This window comes from Gossypium raimondii, chromosome 1 (assembly GCF_025698545.1).
Source record: "Gossypium raimondii isolate GPD5lz chromosome 1, ASM2569854v1, whole genome shotgun sequence".
In the NCBI taxonomy this organism is placed as follows: domain Eukaryota; kingdom Viridiplantae; phylum Streptophyta; class Magnoliopsida; order Malvales; family Malvaceae; genus Gossypium; species Gossypium raimondii.
The window spans coordinates 1672853-1690780 of NC_068565.1; the positions used below are offsets into that span (position 1 = coordinate 1672853).

General features: G+C 32.7%; 2 protein-coding genes across 2 annotated transcripts; one reads left to right on the forward strand and one right to left on the reverse strand.

Annotated features, from left to right (window-relative positions):
- Positions 1-224: 224 nt before the first annotated feature.
- LOC105774529 (ABC transporter D family member 2, chloroplastic) lies at positions 225-6955 on the reverse strand. The gene is made up of 9 exons (XM_012597051.2): positions 6437-6955; positions 6068-6135; positions 5411-5737; positions 5146-5310; positions 4719-4947; positions 3934-4175; positions 3506-3824; positions 1816-2093; positions 225-812 (listed from the first exon to the last, which is right to left on the reverse strand). Exons 1-9 carry the CDS (start codon positions 6876-6878, stop codon positions 627-629), a joined length of 2256 nt encoding a protein of 751 aa, XP_012452505.1. The 5' UTR covers positions 6879-6955; the 3' UTR covers positions 225-626.
- Positions 6956-11921: 4966 nt separating this feature from the next.
- On the forward strand, positions 11922-17205 carry LOC105774539 (leucine-rich repeat receptor-like serine/threonine-protein kinase At2g14510). The gene is made up of 9 exons (XM_012597071.2): positions 11922-12125; positions 12538-13093; positions 14182-14645; positions 14989-15124; positions 15217-15288; positions 15369-15437; positions 15905-15976; positions 16669-16740; positions 16826-17205. Exons 1-9 carry the CDS (start codon positions 12041-12043, stop codon positions 16863-16865), a joined length of 1566 nt encoding a protein of 521 aa, XP_012452525.1. The 5' UTR covers positions 11922-12040; the 3' UTR covers positions 16866-17205.
- Positions 17206-17928: the final 723 nt, after the last annotated feature.

The window sequence follows — 17928 nt, forward strand, 5'->3', positions numbered from 1 at the left end:
TTGCACACGGTAGAACTTGAACATGAATACTCAAAAACCCAATGCCTCAACCTTTACTCAAAACCCCGTAATAATTGAGTATTTTTCAATGTCACTAATGTTAATACTTTCAATGACCAAACTCAAAACCCCGAATAATTGAGTGGCCACGGGGAAAGTTTACCCCCTACCCCAAAAGAAAATAAACAAGAAATTCAAGCAATTTTAAGTTGAGATCTAAACCATAACAGCAAACATGGTAGATATCATATCACATTTCAAGTGAATTTTATAATATTCACTTTGGGTTTTAATGAACTCCACATGCCACAATAATTACCATAATCCATCAAAATTTTCCCTAAAAATTAAAATAAAGCACATGATGCACTAGTAAGTTTACAACTAGCACTAAGATAATATGTCAAAGCCGACAAAAATTTACATTCAAGAATTTGCTTGCAATAGCTATAAGTAATCACATATAATATATATAATATATATTGAAGTGATAAGTGGTTACATTTTACCTGCTGGAAGTATGATCCATAGGAAACCTTTTTGCTGTGTACTTTTTCTTTTCCTTTTTTCAATTTGATGAAGAAATCGGTTTAAAGCATTTTGACCAAACTTTAGGGCAGCTACAACTATAACTTCAAGAAATTGTGTAAAGTGTCCTGCTCAATGAATTTGATGTTCCAATTGCGTTGTCTGCTATCTGCATCTGCCGATGATATATCTAGGACCCTACTATGATAAGCATATAAGGTACGACGATGACCAATACTGATATATGTGATGCCCGCTGCCTTCATCTTCTCGTACAAATGGGCCTGTATATGGAATTTAAGCACAACACCATTAACGTAAATCTTAATCTTGGAAGGGAGAATGGTTTTTAACACTCTAGAAAGGGAGCGCAACCAAAAATTAAGATCCAATTGTTAATAATGTTTTTTTTTTTTTTGGTTAAATTTGTTGGTGACACATTCTGAAATACAAAAAAAAAAAAAAAACCCTCACTTGGTAGCAATGTAACTAAAAAATAACATTGTAATGAACATGAATTTAACAAAATAGTCTTAACTGTATTAACACTGAGACCTGAATTTTGAAATCTGAAAAGTGGAGGATTAAATTCTTAGAAATAAAAGTATAGGGACTAAATTTTAAATTTATGAAGAGTACAGAGACTTATGACATATTTTAACATTGTAGAACTACCGGCAAACTATATGTTAAGGATACCTTTCCCAAGGTATTATTTTTTGTGCTTTTCTAGAACTACCAGCAAACTATATGTTAAGGATACCTTAATTATAGTTTCTTATTCTACAAGTTAATTTTAGATTCTTATTCTACAAGACTAAAACCCTATGTAACCTTAACGGACAATTCTTAGTAATAAAATAAGACAGACTTTCATTCAAATTATTGAGGTTTAAGACTTTCTCCCTAACGAGTCCAAGGTTAAGAGCTCCCTGATGAGTTACATATATATTATAAATCATACAACAAGGGTAAAACTTTATCAATCGAAGCAGGTTATTTCCCATGAACCGCCATGTGACACAATCCATAACCCGTGAACATAACACTGTAGCAGGAATAATTTTCATTTGGCTATTACTATGTTCTCCCATTCTTTGTGGTCAAAAGGTGTCAGCTACATTACAAGCAAAGAATACGAATATTATTTACTTGGACAAGGACATTGAATATGAGACATTCATCTAAAAAAACCTCAATAACACGAAGCTAAGGAGAAGTCTAGAGTTCATAAGACCACATGGCTTCACAAAAATAAAGAGTATAAATTTTAGAATTCAGACATACCTCATTGACCTCATCCAAAGCACTGGTGGATTCATCCAATAGGGCCAACTTTGGTTTAGAAAGCAACAAACGTGCAAAAGCAAGGCGTTGTTGCTCGCCAAGGGAAAGAACACTGGACCACTCATATACCGTGTCAAGACCTTTGAAGCGAGACAATATATAGCCAATGCGGACATCTTCTAAAACCTGTGTTAAATCATCTGTTGTAGGAACAGGGACGCGATGCTTTTCACTCACATTTTTAGAGTTTGGAACTTGCGTCAAGAAAGGCAATGAACCTACAATTTCAGGTCAATAAAGCTTCAACATTTTCCTCCTGTTCTCTTTAGCAGGATAAGAGTACCATATGGATGAAAATGGATGCAAAAAGACGCAAACATTAATAAAAATAAAATTGAAAAGAACCATGATATAGCCAATCAAATAACGTTAGAAGTTAATAGAAAAAACAGATGGTTGATGCCATCTCCAAAGAATAATAAGTTAAAGTGAACCTAGGGTTTTTCATCTTTCCGACAAACCATGAGAGGCATCTAGTTTTTTGACTAACTGCCCTTGGGAAATTCCTTTTGAGTGTCATCACAATATTTATCAACCCAAGCAACCACTGCCCCACCACTCTCACTTTCCTCCTCCCTCTTTCTCTCCCAGCAAATTCTCCCTAAAAGAATATTGTACTTGTCAAAATATACCTACAAAAGCCAACCTAAAATATCAAAGATGATCCTAAAACCAATCCAAAAGTAAAAAAATTATTCAAAAAAATTTTAAATACTCCCTCCATGTCCTGAAAAGAGCACGTCTCATACCCAGACCAAGGAATCAATTTTCATATTGTTAAGAGGTGCTATCCCACATCAATTGAATATTTGGTTTCCTATGGTCTTGTATATAAATTGGGCTGCTCCATCTATTACCAATTGGTTTTAGGTTGGATGTTGCATAACCCCATGTGAGGTTGATGATCCCAGGTGAGGTCCATGTGCAGGCCCTTGAAGAGCTATATGTGAGAGTGTGTGTTAAACGGTGTTATCTCACATTGATTTAGTTTACCATGGTCCTATATTCAAGTAAGGCTACTCCATCTATAAACAATTGGTTTTAAGTTGGAAGCTTAGGACATGTATAGTTAGAAGTTAGATAAGATTTATGACCCATTACAAACTTTTAAGTTTTAATGATTTATTTTAAAGCTTTTGATTACTAATTAGAGATTACTTGATAGAATATTATAAAGGGGAAACAGCTATAAATGTTAAGTAGCTAAAAACTAATTAGGTATGGTACGAATTAGACAACATATTCCTTAGAAGCCAAAAATATAATGTTTGCATAGTGCTAGGAAAGCCTCAAAACTCACACATTGATTTGCATCAAATATTGAACAATGTATGCACAAAGTACAAAAGGAATCCGTATTTTGTAATAGAAGAGATGTTATGAATAAATTTCTGGTGAATGTTAGCTGATCAGATAACAGATCGGTTGCATCAAGATTAGACGGAGATGGTATATATTTCTCTCAAGGAAAATGAATTTCCTTCCATGCATCCTGCTCTTCTCGTTTTAAATTATGTATAACTAATTACACATTCAGAAAAAATAAAAGTTTGCTTTGCTCATCCTCAAACTTGCAAATGCTTTTTAAATCAGTTAAGGTACGTGGATTTGTTATTTAGGCAGGACATACCTCCAGGTTTGGTGGTATCTGACACAACTACCTCTTCAGTCCATGTTGGATAAAGCAATTGCTGACGAAGTGAGCCCAAAACCATATATGGCCTTTGAGGAAGGAAAAACACACTTTTAGAATTACTATTTATGGGTCTTCCGAACTCCTCATTCACGTTTGCAGAATTTTCTTCAACAGGAGCCATTTCTGAAGAAGTGGGTGATTGAGCATCACCTGCTTTCTCCACATAGAATGTGATTTTCCCTTTTCCAGTATTCCAAAGACCAGCCAGTGCTCTAAGCAAAGAAGTTTTGCCACTACCACTAGGTCCTACTACCTATTTAAAAAACAAACATCTTTAGCCCTACCTGTCAACTCAGTATATACATATATATATAGTATATATGCAGGCTCAAAATATTGAATCTACAATCTATGCTACTAACCAACAAATTATCTTTTTCATCGATCGCAAATGATAAGTCTCTAACAAGTGTAGAGTTACTTTTTGGTGTCTTTAGAGTCAAATTTTCTACATCCAGCAATCTCGGAGATGTGGTTGGTGGTGTGGATCCATTAGAATCCAAAACTTGGGACCCTTTGACATGAGAATACGTAAGATCGATATACTCCATGGGATCAGAGAGAGACTTGGATCTGCTACTATCCAGAATATCATCAAATTCACCTGAAAATGTGTTTGGAGTCAAAATTATTATCATTGGATAGATAATTAACTTAGTCAAACAAAAAACAGATAATGCATAGCATAACAGGCAAACAATGAAAAACACTACAACCAATCAGAAAGATTTCACAGATGATGGATGAGGCAACAAATCAACAATAATTATCACCAAGAAACAGATTGAATGATCTAGACGATGGCTAGTTGGTCTATGAAATGCCTTTCATGAATCTCTATACTTGCATGACAAATTCTTGCTATCCAGATTTTTTATTTTTTTGAGGATTGCTATCGAGAATGGAAGTATATTCCAATGGGATTTTTTTTCAGTCATAAATGTTGAAAAAGCTGTATATTTAAGTTTCAGATAAACAAATGAAAAGTGTTGCTTTCAGTGCTAAAAAGGTATGCTATACTCTTCCCATTTATCATAACAAAGTGCAGAATCACCCATTTCTTCTACAATTGTACGTAGTCTCTGAAGAAAAGCTATGGAACCTAATAAAATTATGAAAAGATATAAAGAAAGTGGAATCACCATACCAAGCCTGTCAATGACCGCTGAAAAGGCACTAATTGCTTGAAATTGATATACGACCAAGGAGACGTCCCCAAGGATATGACTAAAAGCTGATACAGACTGATTAATGACACCAAACTCAATTTTTCCAGAGAAATACATAGGAGCGACAACAGCAGCAGGGACAATCTGAATGAGGTATCGGTAGCCATTGGTGAAAAACTCAAGATTTCTGGAAGATATCAACAGTTGCTGCACAAGGAAAGGAACAAAAGAACTGATGCATAAGATGGTTACATAGCAGTACAAGCACAAGTCAGGAACAAGACTGCAAGAGATAACATCAAAGCAAGAAGAAGATACAGCCATTTTGTCGAATATTTAAACTAAGGGAAATGGCAAAAGTTTAGGCAACAGAAGTGAGAGAATATTGAGAATATGCTTGCTTACAGTTAAGTTTTCAAAAGCACTTGTGAAGCGCTGCAACAATAGTTGCAGTTCATTATCTTCACCACCATAGAAAGCAATGGATTCAGCATTTTCTCGGACACGAACAAGTCCATAACGGAAGTCAGCTTCTTTCTTCTCTTGAAGGAAATTAAGAGTAACCAATCCCTGAGATACCAAATGACACAAAAGTAGAAAGCAAAATTATAGTCGAACTGTCCAAAAAAAAAAAAAAAGAGGTAGTGCAAGTGGGATAGGGATACAATACCTTGCCAAGAAAGATGCTAATAACTGTTCCACCAATGGAATAGAGAAGAAGTACTACAAACAAGGGAGGATAGATAGTGTACAAGATATTGCTGAAGGATATCAAATCGACGGCAGCATTGAAGAGCGTCAATGAGAAAGAAAGGGCAGTTGAAGTAAAGGAACTAAGATCATCCACTATGCGCTGGTCGGGGTTATCAATAATTGACTGAGATTGGATTTTGTAAAAGGTCCGATCAGTGAGATACCGTTGCATGAAATAGCTTGTCATCCAACATCTCCATCTTAAAGAAAGAGTTTCCCTTGCATAATCTCTCAAAACGAAAAACTGAAAGCTAGAACAAAAACATAAACTAACTTAAGAAGAACAACCAACAAATGTAACATAAATCGATGGCAGAGCAAGAAGTAGCTAAAGAATGACACTATTGCTAGCAGTGTTAATGCAAGTACCCACAATGAGGTATCCTTAGTCACAGTCCAATCCTTAGCCAATTGGCGTGTGATCATTTTCTCCCCTCAACACTAGCCCCTACACATGGATAGGGTTCCCACAAACGGTACTATTGTTGATACACAACAATTACACGCACTTGTATTAAAGAACAAGCCAAAGAATAAAATAATATTGCTAGCTCAGCAAAACATAAGTGCTCACCGGAATTCCACCAGCAAAGCCACAAAGATAGTACAGAAGTTGCTTGGTGAATTGTTCCTCGTCTTTGTCTATATCATATGATAACGAATTAGAAAACAACACTGAAGGAAACTGAAAAGAAAAGGATTGATTGCATCAAATGTCCCTAAATCATCACCTAAATTTCAAAATGTTTTAATTGAATCCTACAAACGTTACTTCAATCAAGTACTTCCCTCAGTCTAGACAAAGCATTTTGAGCTCGTGTACATAGTGTATAATCTATAGTCTAGGAGTCAATAAGAACGTAAAGTTAGCACCAATTTTAAATCTGGACTACAGTTTAAGGAAAACTACTGTAATTGAACCAAAAAAAGAAGAAGAACATACTTGCTAGCGCATTGAAGAAGTCACGGCCAAGGAAATTGAAACCGACACTGATGCCAGTGGTGGCAAGAGTGAGAGCGAAAACACCAGCTAACTGAAGCCTAGCTTGAACCTTATCATCAGAGAACCAATAAGGAGCAGCCACCTTCCAGAATCTACGAAACAACATGTTTAAGTCAGAGAACTTCCTCTCCTCTCCTTCGTCCTTAAAAGGCGGTAGCGGCGGCGGCGATTGAGATTGGGACTTGGACTGTGAAGTCGATGCAAAACACTTGATATTCAATGGATTTGAATTTGAATTTGAATTTCTAGTTTCGAGACGCTTAGGCTTGGAGAAGACTGGATGGTGATGAATATGGTGGCCATTGGAGGGTTCGAAAGGGGAAGTGGTAGTGTGTAAGCGTAAATATGGGTACGAGCACAACGCCATTTGTGCTACAATCATTGTCTTTTTTTTTTCCCTTTTCTTTTTCCGGTATGGTATGGAAGAGATATTTTTTTGTGGTTTGGTTTTGTAATGTAAATGTTATCAGAAGAGAAGTTGTGGTATGCTGCGCTTCACTTTGGACTGTGATGTTTTCGTTTCCATTCGATTCAGTTTGGTTTTTTATTTTTTTAATATTAATTTTTTATTTTTTATTTTTAGACTGCTAATATTATTATAAAAAAATTATTAATAGTTAAATTGTATTTTATCTTCTTTACTAAACAATAATTTGATCATAAAGTAAATTATTCATTCTATTAAAACTTCATCTATTTTTATTGTTAATAGTCTCTATATGCATGTCGACATGGCACGTCAGGTCTAACTGTTTACATATTTTGTCAGTTACATTAGTTTTTAAGAGTATAAATGGGCCTCCATAGAACTTTTACACTTTAAGATTATATTTTGACAAAATAATTTTTATTTTATGACTTTTTAATGTATATATGTAAACACGGATTTAGAAAAACTTATTGACAAAGATACAATTTATTTTCTATTATATTATTAAATTGACATTTAAAATTATTTATAATTTAATTTAGAATTATTAGTTAAAACTCTATTCATGCAGTGTAACTCATGTGAGGCAAGTTTTTCCTAACCCGATCTGACTCAACTAACTGAGGAATTAAACTTGTCTTGACCCATTCCAAAACTCAATTAAAAAAAAACTAACTTTGTGCGGGTTGGATTAAATTGGAACTTGTTTGATCTAAGTTTTTTTTATCATTCTAGGAAACTCCTTAGGGTAAGACGAAGTTGTTTTTGACCATCCGATTTTGATTTGATTTTCATCAATCTATACTGTTATTTAAACTTGTGACTGAGTTGGTATCACGAGTAAATTAAGTACCAATTCGGTTAAGAAATTACAAGAATGCTTTTTCGTAATTAAAATATCTTAGATTATAAGAGGATATTTTAGTATTTTCACATTTTAAAAAACCAATAAAAACATATATAGTAGTATTCAAACCCACGTCAATTGCATTAATAAAACTTTTAATTTACCGTGCAACTAGAGCTTTATTTTATTTTTTACATTTTATTATGCACATTTTATTATCTCCATTAGTTTTATACTTATACTTGTTACTTTAAACTCTTGATTGACTTCTTGTCACAAGCCAACTGAGTAGCAACTAAGTTGTATATATTAATAGCGTACATATTTCATGTGTTATTATTAATTAGTTTCAAACCATAAGTTTCATTATTTATTATATATTATTTTTAAACACGCATTCGTATCTAATTTTTTATTTTCACTAACATAAACGTGTGATAGGATTTTTAATAAATATTTAAATTTGTTTTTTTCAAATTTTATTTTATATATTACCACTTAACTTTGAAATGTTTTTCTTCTCCAACCCAATTCGAAAATTTACAGAAAAATATTTTTATATTATATTAATTTTATAGAATTAAAATATTTATAAAATTAAAATAGATGTTGTTAATTAAAGTTAATAAATTCTAATTTAAAAATATAAGAAAACATAAAATTAAAATAGACATTTTAATAAATATATCGAAATAGCATATAGTGGATTTTATCTAAACTCGACCAGCCTCGAAAATTTAAATGAAAATATTGACTCATCTCATCCCAAAATATGATTTTTTAGGGAAAAAGTTGTCCGGTGGGATGGGTAGGGTTTATTTTTGCTAATCTGTTGTATATAAACCGCTTATTTTTGTTAATTTTTTACTTATAAATTATCAAATTACTAATTTCCAAGTCAGCATTTAAAAGATTTAACAACAAATTAACTATTTAATATTCTTAAATTTCAATGATTAAATTCAGACAAAATTAAAATTGAAATTTTGGATGGATAGATTGATAATTAAACCACTAACCCATCTGTTATAATTTATCTATTCTTATTTTATATCGGTGAGAAAATAGGATTTATTATGAACTATTTATATTGGCCTAATGGTCAGGACGTTCATTACCTTGATGTGGTTTAGGTTCGAGTCGCATTGTTGTTAAGATTTTCTCTCTTCTTATATAATTCACCAAAAAAAAATTACTTGATTATTATATTTTTTATTTATTAACATACTTCATAAAATGTATATATTTATTATCATGATTTGATGATTATAGAATGTGTTACGTTTTTTAGTAAGGACCCCTTTGGATGGGCGTTTACTTTTAGTAGTGTGTTTAGCTTTCTTTTTGTCTTATATTACAATATTATTACAATATTTAATCCTACCGTCACCGTTATTTTTACACTAAACACAAGTAAACACACAAGAAAGAGGCCTAAATAAATTCAAATTTAATAATTTTAATTAATAAATTTTATAAAAATCGAATAAAAAGCCCAATCATCTCTGTCTAATTAAATTAATAAAACACTATATGAATGCACAATATAATCTAATCATTTGGTGCTGCACCACTACTTAAAAGAGTATTAAAACCAATATTTATTTTAAATTTGTTCATATGTATTATATTTTTATATTGTATTATATGGACCATATGTCAATGGGTTGGGATGTAATTTATTATTTGGTTAAAATATTTGATAAAATTAGAGATTTAGTCCCTGTACTTTAAAAAATCCTACTTTTATTTAAAAATATCAGTCATTAAAATTATATGTATTTTCTATTACTCAACCATACTGTCACTAGGTTGGGATATAGATTATTAATTGGTCAAAAATGTTGTTAATCTCTGTACTTTGATAAAATTGGAGATTTAGTCCTTATACTTAAAAATAATAAATTAAGTCCTACTTTTTATTTAAAAATTCCAATCCAATCATTGAAATCGTATGCATTTTTGTCAAAGTTTGTCAACTTGAATTTTGATTAAATTGCCATCATATGACATGGCATGTATATGGCATAAAATAAATATGTTAGATTGGTAAAAAAAACCACCAATGACGATAATGATTGGACTAAGATTTCTAAATTGAAAAAGTAAGATGATTGAGTTTTTAACCTTTAAAGTATAAGGACCAAAACTCAAATTCTATACAAGTACGGGACTAACAACACATTTTAACCTTATTGTTTTTTTTTGGGATAAAGCAACATGTAGTCCCTGAACTTGACAACTTTTTCAACTTTATCCTTAAACTTTTCCTTTGATCACCATTAGTTTTTGAATTTAGCAAGTTTTCTAATGTTGATCCATGTAAAAACATGACACTTAGAGATTATGCCACATCATCACTTAAATATTTTATATATAAACAATCTTGTAGTATATTTGAATTTTTATTTTTTACAACTAAATTGAATTAAATCAAATTGTAAATAAAATTGAGCTCATCAGAATATTTTCTTCCATAATTCTTGTTTGAGTTAAATAACTTTTTGGAGCTCGAACTTGTCAATTATTTTTAGATTCAGGTCTGAAATTTTTTTCAAGTTAGGTCCTGAACTTCACAATTGTTCTTACATTGAGACTTGAATTTTTTTTTGTCCAAATTATATCTTAAAACTTCATTGAAAACCTTAAAGTTTAGGCCCAATGTGAAAACAATTGCCAAGTTCAATAACTAACTTGGACAAAAAAGTTCAAACCTCAATTTGAGAACAGTTGCCTAATTTAGGCCCTATGTAAGAATAATTACAAAGTTCAAACCCCAATATAGAAATAATTGCTAAATTTAAGTCCCAAATAATGATTTACCCTTTTCATATTGACAACTCTAAAATTTTAATGAGAAAGTATCCAGGTTTTACTTGTTCTAACTAATTACAGGTAAGTAAGCACCGCTAAGTACCCGATTGAATGGTCTAATTCTAATTCTAGTCTCTTTTCTATATTAAAATTAAGATTTGATCCTTCTACTTTAATTTAATCACTCTATTTTATAACATTAGCTGTACGGAGTAGCTTTAAATTGATAAAAGAATTAGTTGTTCTTATTAACATGATTTTTTTATAAAACAATTTTTAAACATTTTATTAGCATATAAATGTATTCTTTGATTCAACATGGTTAATCTAATTTTCATGAAATTTAATAGTATGATAAAAAAATTAAAAAAATTCTACATCATCATCTACATAAGAGAAATTAATATTGTTATCAAATATGATAATAAGCTATAAAAAATAAAATATGTCAAAATAAAAAAATTTAATCTTAAATTTTATCACAATGAAACATATCTATTGATGGCATCAGGGCATGACAAATTTTTGCTCACCCTACTTCTGATATGACAAATTTCGCTACTATGATTTATAAAATGAATATTTATACTCATATAATTTATTTGTATTTTTCTATTGTGAATTTTTTAAAATTTTAGAAAGTTCTATTAGTATACCGGTCCAAAAAAGAGATTAAACAAGACTCTAAGCGAACAACTTAAAATCGATAAAAAATAAAAAGATCGACAATTTAATTGATTTTATAATTTTAAATATCTAAATTTTAATTAATTATTAAACGGTAATAAAATAAAAATCAATAATTTGAACCATTTCACCTTTGATTTAAAATTTAAAACATTAGTATGATTGAATTGATGGTGATTGAAAATAATATTTTTATTTACATTTAATATTTTCCTCTGTTTTTATATTTTATGATTTTTTTAGATATTTTGAATGTTTTATCTATAACGATTGAACCGGTAATTAGTGTAGCTGAAATCGAACTTGGTTAGTTGAAATGAGAATTAGTTGATATACCAATCCAAACTTTGAATGAATGACTTGAAACCGATAAAAAATCTATAATTGAATCGGTTTATATTTTTAAAATTTTTATTAAATCGACAATCAAACTGAGAATTATTGGTCTAAGTTTGACCACCGGTTCAGTTTTTAAACCAATCCTAATGATTCAATAGGTTGTCTCTTGTCCGACCAGTTCTTACAACATGAAGATAGAGGGATTAAAAGCATAATTAAACCCAAGCTCAATTAATTAAACACGTTAGCTCTATGACCTGTGAGCTGGCCGCCTTATGATTTTCCCGCGTTAAATAAATAAAATTCCTTTCCTTTCCTCCAACTCCACCTTCTTCCCCCTCTTACCCACTCTGACTCTTTCCTTCCTATTCCTTCCTTCTTTCCTTCACTCTCCTTTCATTTCCTTCCATTTCCTCCTATTTCCACCATGCCGTTTCCTTTCCTCCTCTTCTTTTCCTCCATTTTCCTCTCCTTTCCTTCCCTTTCATTCTCTCAACAAACCCCTCCCAAAGGTACACGCATATATATAAAAACGGCCAACTCATTGTATTTTGTTGTTGAGGGGGTCGGCGCTATTTGGCTAATCTCGGATCTTTAACAGAGGTATTGTTCTTGAGGTGTTCATGTTCGATTTTAGCCCTGAATTTTTGTTTTCCGTCTTCAACGAGAGCCCAAAGGAATTCAGAGAATTTGGCGGAAAGGGTCTTAGTGGGTTTTAGCTTCGGCAGGGTTCGGTGTTCTTACCTACTAATATCCTTTCTGCAAAAATTCGTGAATCTCTCTTTGGACCTTCTCGGAGTTGAGAGATAAAAACTCGGGACTAACATCGAGCATAGGTTGAAGGTCCGAGACCGGTTGAGAAAGCCGACCCCTCGATATATTTTTATCCTTCTGTAATGATTTACTTCTTTTTGAATTTTGTAGGATATTTAATTAACTGCGGCGCAACCAGGAGATCGGTGATCGACGGCCGAGTATGGTTACCCGACGGTAACTTCATATCCGCCGGAACATCCAAAAGCCTAACTGTCCCCGGCTTAGTCCCCACGCTCTCCACCGTCCGGTCGTTTCCTCTCGAGAACAAGAACCTCCGGCGTAAGTTCTGTTACGTGGTGCGTGTATACCGTGGTGCGAGGTACTTGATTAGGACGACTTACTATTACGGTGGAGTCAACGGTTTGGATTTTGATTCGCCGCCAGTTTTTGATCAGATTGTTGATGGTACGTTTTGGAGCGTGGTGAATACGACGGAGGATTATGGGAAAGGATTGTCGTCGTATTATGAAGGTGTATTTGAAGCTAAAGGGAATACGATGAGTGTTTGTGTGGCTTCGAATACTTATACAGTGTCTGACCCGTTTATTTCGAGTTTGGAGATGTTGATTTTGGGGGATTCGATTTATAATACTACGAAATTTGATTCTCATGCTTTGCATTTGGTTGCTAGGCACAGTTTTGGGCATAATGGATCCATTATTAGGTGAGTTGAAGTTTTATGGAGCTGGTTTTTAACTCTCTTTTTTATTATCTTTTTTGTTATTTGTTGGCTAATATGTTTTTACTATGCTTGTTATAGTTTTAGCATTTTATATAAAGCAAAAGCATATAGTATAAGAAATAAAGTCATAATTGAATGTAATATCAATTTGTTGATGTGCTAAGGATGTGTTTTGTCGCCGATTGAGCTTGAGCTCAGTTAGCACTGTGAGGTGGCTTCGATTCGGTTGTGCTTAAGTGCGTATCATTCTCAGAGTCATGGTGGTAGAATTTGTATAAAAAAGTATGGGTTTTGTATCATTCTACTATTTAAGAGTTTGGGGTATGAATAGTAGTAGAAATTGTATAATAAAGTATGTGTTTTGTCATCCGACCCTGACACAAAGAAGTTTGTGAAGTGTACTCAGTGCTTAAACAGGCTAAAGAGTGCGAGCATCTCAGACAAAACCCCTAAAGACAATACCAGATGTGTGTTATGCTTTGCACATCAACATAGTTCTTATATAGTTATGCATATAATTAAACCATTCGTTTCATTATTAGAAACAATTCTATTTTGTTTTGGAAGAAGAAGCAATTCACTGTGTTAGAAACACAAATGTTACATATTGAGTGGATTTTGACCTTTTGGGGCCATTAGACCCTCTCATATTGTCCCCAAGTCGAGCATGAGTTTTGTCTTTGGACACTGTGAAGAGTCCAATCAAGCTAGATCAAGTGGTACCATCCCTCCCCCACTATGACCTGCATGCTATAGGTTGGGGTTTAAACCCTACCAATGGCAAATAGCCACCATTTCTTTGGTAGGTGACCGTGCACCACGCACGGTCCATTTCGACGAAGCACTCTTACTCTATGAACCCACTGCCTCTCAAGGCACTTGATCTCTTCGCAGAGTCAGGAGGCAAAACCCTGGCCTGACCCAGGAAAAATACTGACCTATTAGGCCAAAATCCCCTCAACAGTACATTTTGATATTTAATTAATTTAGTTGTAATTTAAAGTTGGAGTTGTTTATTTTAGACGCTTTCTCTGATTTTGCTGAATGTGATTCTTTTTTGTTACAACCAGGTACCCGGATGATCAATTTGATCGATATTGGCAGCCATATGAAGAAAATGTATCTGTTACAGCAAGCAAGAAGATCCCAGCTGTTTCTGGGTTCTGGAACATCCCCCCTTCAAAAGTCTTTGAAACTGCACTTTCAACAGCTCAATTGGAATCCATGGAGTTGAGATGGCCCCCTTTCTCACTCCCAAACTCAACTTATTACATTGCTCTGTATTTTGCTGATAATAGCGATTCAATGTCATCAAACTCCAGGGTGATTGACATGCACATAAATGATGTAAGGTATTATAGCAATCTGGTTTTGTCTTCAGAAGGAGCCGCTGTCTTCGCAACTAGATGGCCTCTTGGTGGTCTTACAAAGATAACCTTAAGTCCTGCTGCTAATTCAAATGGTAGTCCTTTGATCAATGCTGGAGAGATTTTTGATGTTCTTCGCCTCGGAGGAAGGACTCATACAAGAGATGGTATGCTTGCTAATTTTTTCTACTTGCTGTTGTGGTAACCTAAATAGAATTTGTTTCCATGCAAACCATGAACTGGTTTTCTGTCTCTTATTTTTTTATACAATGCCTAGAACTACCTATATCCCCTCCCCAACCCTTAAAATAGGAGTATAAAACGTGCTTGAACCCACATCCTTTTACACCGGCAGCAATGATGATGCTGATTGAGTAAAGACTCAATCTGCAACTGATTTGACTTACTGGGGTGCTTTGCCCTTTACTATTGAGAATGAACATTTAGGTTAAAAGGGTGTTAGATACTTGCATTATTATTATCTTATGCACCTTCCCGTCTGTGTTGCAGTAATAGCTTTAGAAGAGCTAAAGAACAGTTTGCGGAACCCTCCATTAGATTGGAATGGTGATCCTTGTCTGCCACGTGATTACACATGGACTGGAGTTAAATGCTCCGAGGGCGAACGAACTCGTGTGATTTCTTTGTAAGTTAGTCAAGATGTTTGTAGTATGTTCTGTGTATGCATTTCTCTTACTGTTGCTCAAAATGGTTTGTTTTATTTTCATTTGTTTCCAGGAACCTGACTGGTATGGGTCTTTTGGGATCACTGTCACCAAGCATTGCCAATTTAACTGCACTCAATGGCATGTAAGATATTAAACTAAATTTCAAGCAACGAAATTTGATGATGATAAACGTTCTGATCTAATTTGTCTTTCCTTCGACAGTTGGCTCAGTAACAACAGTTTATCAGGAGTAATACCTGATCTCAGTTCATTAAAGCTACTTGAAATATTGTAAGTTTAATTTTCCATTGTGTTTTTCTCTCTTTGATTCATTTAGGGTAAAAGTATCATGGAGACTCCTATACTAAAAGTTGGATTGTATTTTGCTTCCTCTGCTAAAAAAATGGGTAAATTAATTCCTGTACATTAGATTAAAAAGCAAATTGGTTAAAATTTCATCCATTTATACGGTTAAAAACTGGCACTGTTGACAGAATAACTAATAGTGACATGTGATATACCACGTGCGCCTTATGCTGACGTACAAGGACAAATTTTTAACAGCATAAATGGGTAAAATTTTTAACAAAAAGTCTAGTTTGCTTTTTGATTTAATGTACAGGGATTAATTTGTCCATTTTTTGAGTAGAGGGGCTAAAATGCAATTTGACTCTTGATGTGGGAGCCTCCATGATACTTTAATCTATCATAGCTTTTTTATGAAACCTATATTTAACATCCTTCACTTTCTGTAAAAGGCATTTGCAAGACAATCAACTCACTGGAGAAATTCCATCATCACTTGGAGAGATGAAAAGTTTGCGTGAACTGTAAGTCATTCTATCAATATCAAGCACTCTCATCCTCTTTAATTTCTAAAGCCCGTGAGTTCATATGTTACTCGGACTTGGGTGTGAGTGTTGGATATGGCATGGTTAGATTTTTCTAAGTTTTTCATATATTTAGAGGTTATGTCCATATGTTGGACATAAGTGCTGGACTTGGATACTTTAAGAAAAAATTAAGAGTTGGAGCATACGTCGGTTCCATGTCTATCTCTACATTTCTTCGCACTTGTTATGAAGTTGCGGTCAGTATACCAACTGTACCAGTTTAAAAATTTATTATTGATGATTCATATCTATACAATAATTTTCTTAATGACTTTGTTTTGGTCAAGTTTAATTAATTGAAAGTTGAAACCACTTGTCCACTTCAGCGTGACTAATGCATTGATAATTATCTGTAATTAGATAAAATGTAAAATATTTCAATCTATTTAATTTTACATTTTTATTTAAAATTTTGATACTATAATATGTAGTTTTATGAAGCGATAAAATTACAGTGCTAAACCTGCAACTTGTTGTAAAGCATACGTGTTACTACTCACTCCGAGTTTGGATAACAGCAGATGTGTATACTACTTTTACGCATGCTCCATCCTATACTGTTATCACTGGTTAGTCCATGTGAACTTGTTTTGATTTCCATACCTGACCCGGTTCTTTGCGTCTTCTAGGTTCTTGCAAAACAACAATCTGACCGGCCGCATACCCGATAGTCTTATTGGAAGACCGGGGCTGGAAGTTCGGTAAGTATAAATTCACGAAAGTCGTATGAACTTCCAACTTTAAACCTAACTGCTAACCGAAGCTAAACTTTCTAATTTGTTTTAGGACTTCCGGAAATCAGTTTTTGTCTCCACCACCTTCTTAAGTTTATATCATCCAAAGGGAAACTTCACACGAACTCGAATTGTAAAAATAGTCGATTTTCGGCCGACTTTAGAATTTTTTGCCGGTAGTCTCACTATTATCTTCTCTCTGGCTTTCTCTAAATGCAATATACCGGAAATATTTGTGGATTGATTCTTTGTTTTGCTTGAATTCTAGGTCATTGTTCATCATACCTTACTAACTGTTTATTGCATTGTAATTTTATGAGTCTTCGTATTGGCTGATGTATTTATTTACCATGAATATACATAACAGTTATATGAACACTTTTGTAAACATCATATTTTATGTACATGATGTCTTTTATTTATTGTTGGAAATTTTATTATGGACAATTTTTATTGATTTATAAAATATAAAAATAAAACACTGAATAATCTTTGCAAATAAAATAATTGTTTGGTACTAATTCCTGATTATTAAGTTGAGATTTGATTAATTGGTAACACTAATTTAGTAAAAGATTTTATAAATATAGATATATTTTATCTTAAAGGGTAATTAATATTATTATAATAATATTTTTGTTTTTTTCATATTTTTATACAAATGTGAGTATTTGGACACTTTCATAATTCTACAAACAAGAGTTACAAATTTGCTAGGTGTACTATTATATATGTATGGTTTTTTTTAAACATGTCATCAACTTTGTGGAAATTTTTTAAATTTAATTGGTAGTGTATCAAATATTTTTTTATATAATTTTCAAATAAAACAATTTAAAAACACTAAAAATCTTATCACACGCGTATGTTTGTGTGTAAGAATCACAAATTTAGAATACAGTGTGTGTTTAAAATAATATATAATAAATAATTAAACGCATGAGTTGAAACTAATAATAAAATAACTTTTATTAAATAAAACATATGAAATATGTATGATTTTAAAACGAAGAAAATCAGTTTGTTTATCATTGTATTGTATTAATCTTGAGTCGTTGTCAAATTAACTTGTGATATTAACTCCATTAAATACATTATTAATATATATATATGCACGATTGGTGGAAGTAATAAAGTGTACATAATCAAATTAAA

Excerpts from the sequence above, each read along its gene's own strand:
- LOC105774529 (XM_012597051.2), bottom strand. The coding sequence starts at position 6,878 with ATGATTGTAGCACAAATGGCGTTGTGCTCGTACCCATATTTACGCTTA. Across the intron at positions 5,311-5,410 it reads TTAGCATCTTTCTTGGCAAG|GGATTGGTTACTCTTAATTT; the intron begins GTATTGTATCCC and ends TTGGTATCTCAG. Across the intron at positions 813-1,815 it reads CTTTGGATGAGGTCAATGAG|GCCCATTTGTACGAGAAGAT; the intron begins GTATGTCTGAAT and ends TTCCATATACAG.
- LOC105774539 (XM_012597071.2), top strand. The coding sequence starts at position 12,041 with ATGCCGTTTCCTTTCCTCCTCTTCTTTTCCTCCATTTTCCTCTCCTTT. Across the intron at positions 15,289-15,368 it reads TTAACTGCACTCAATGGCAT|TTGGCTCAGTAACAACAGTT; the intron begins GTAAGATATTAA and ends TTCCTTCGACAG. Across the intron at positions 15,438-15,904 it reads TTAAAGCTACTTGAAATATT|GCATTTGCAAGACAATCAAC; the intron begins GTAAGTTTAATT and ends TTTCTGTAAAAG.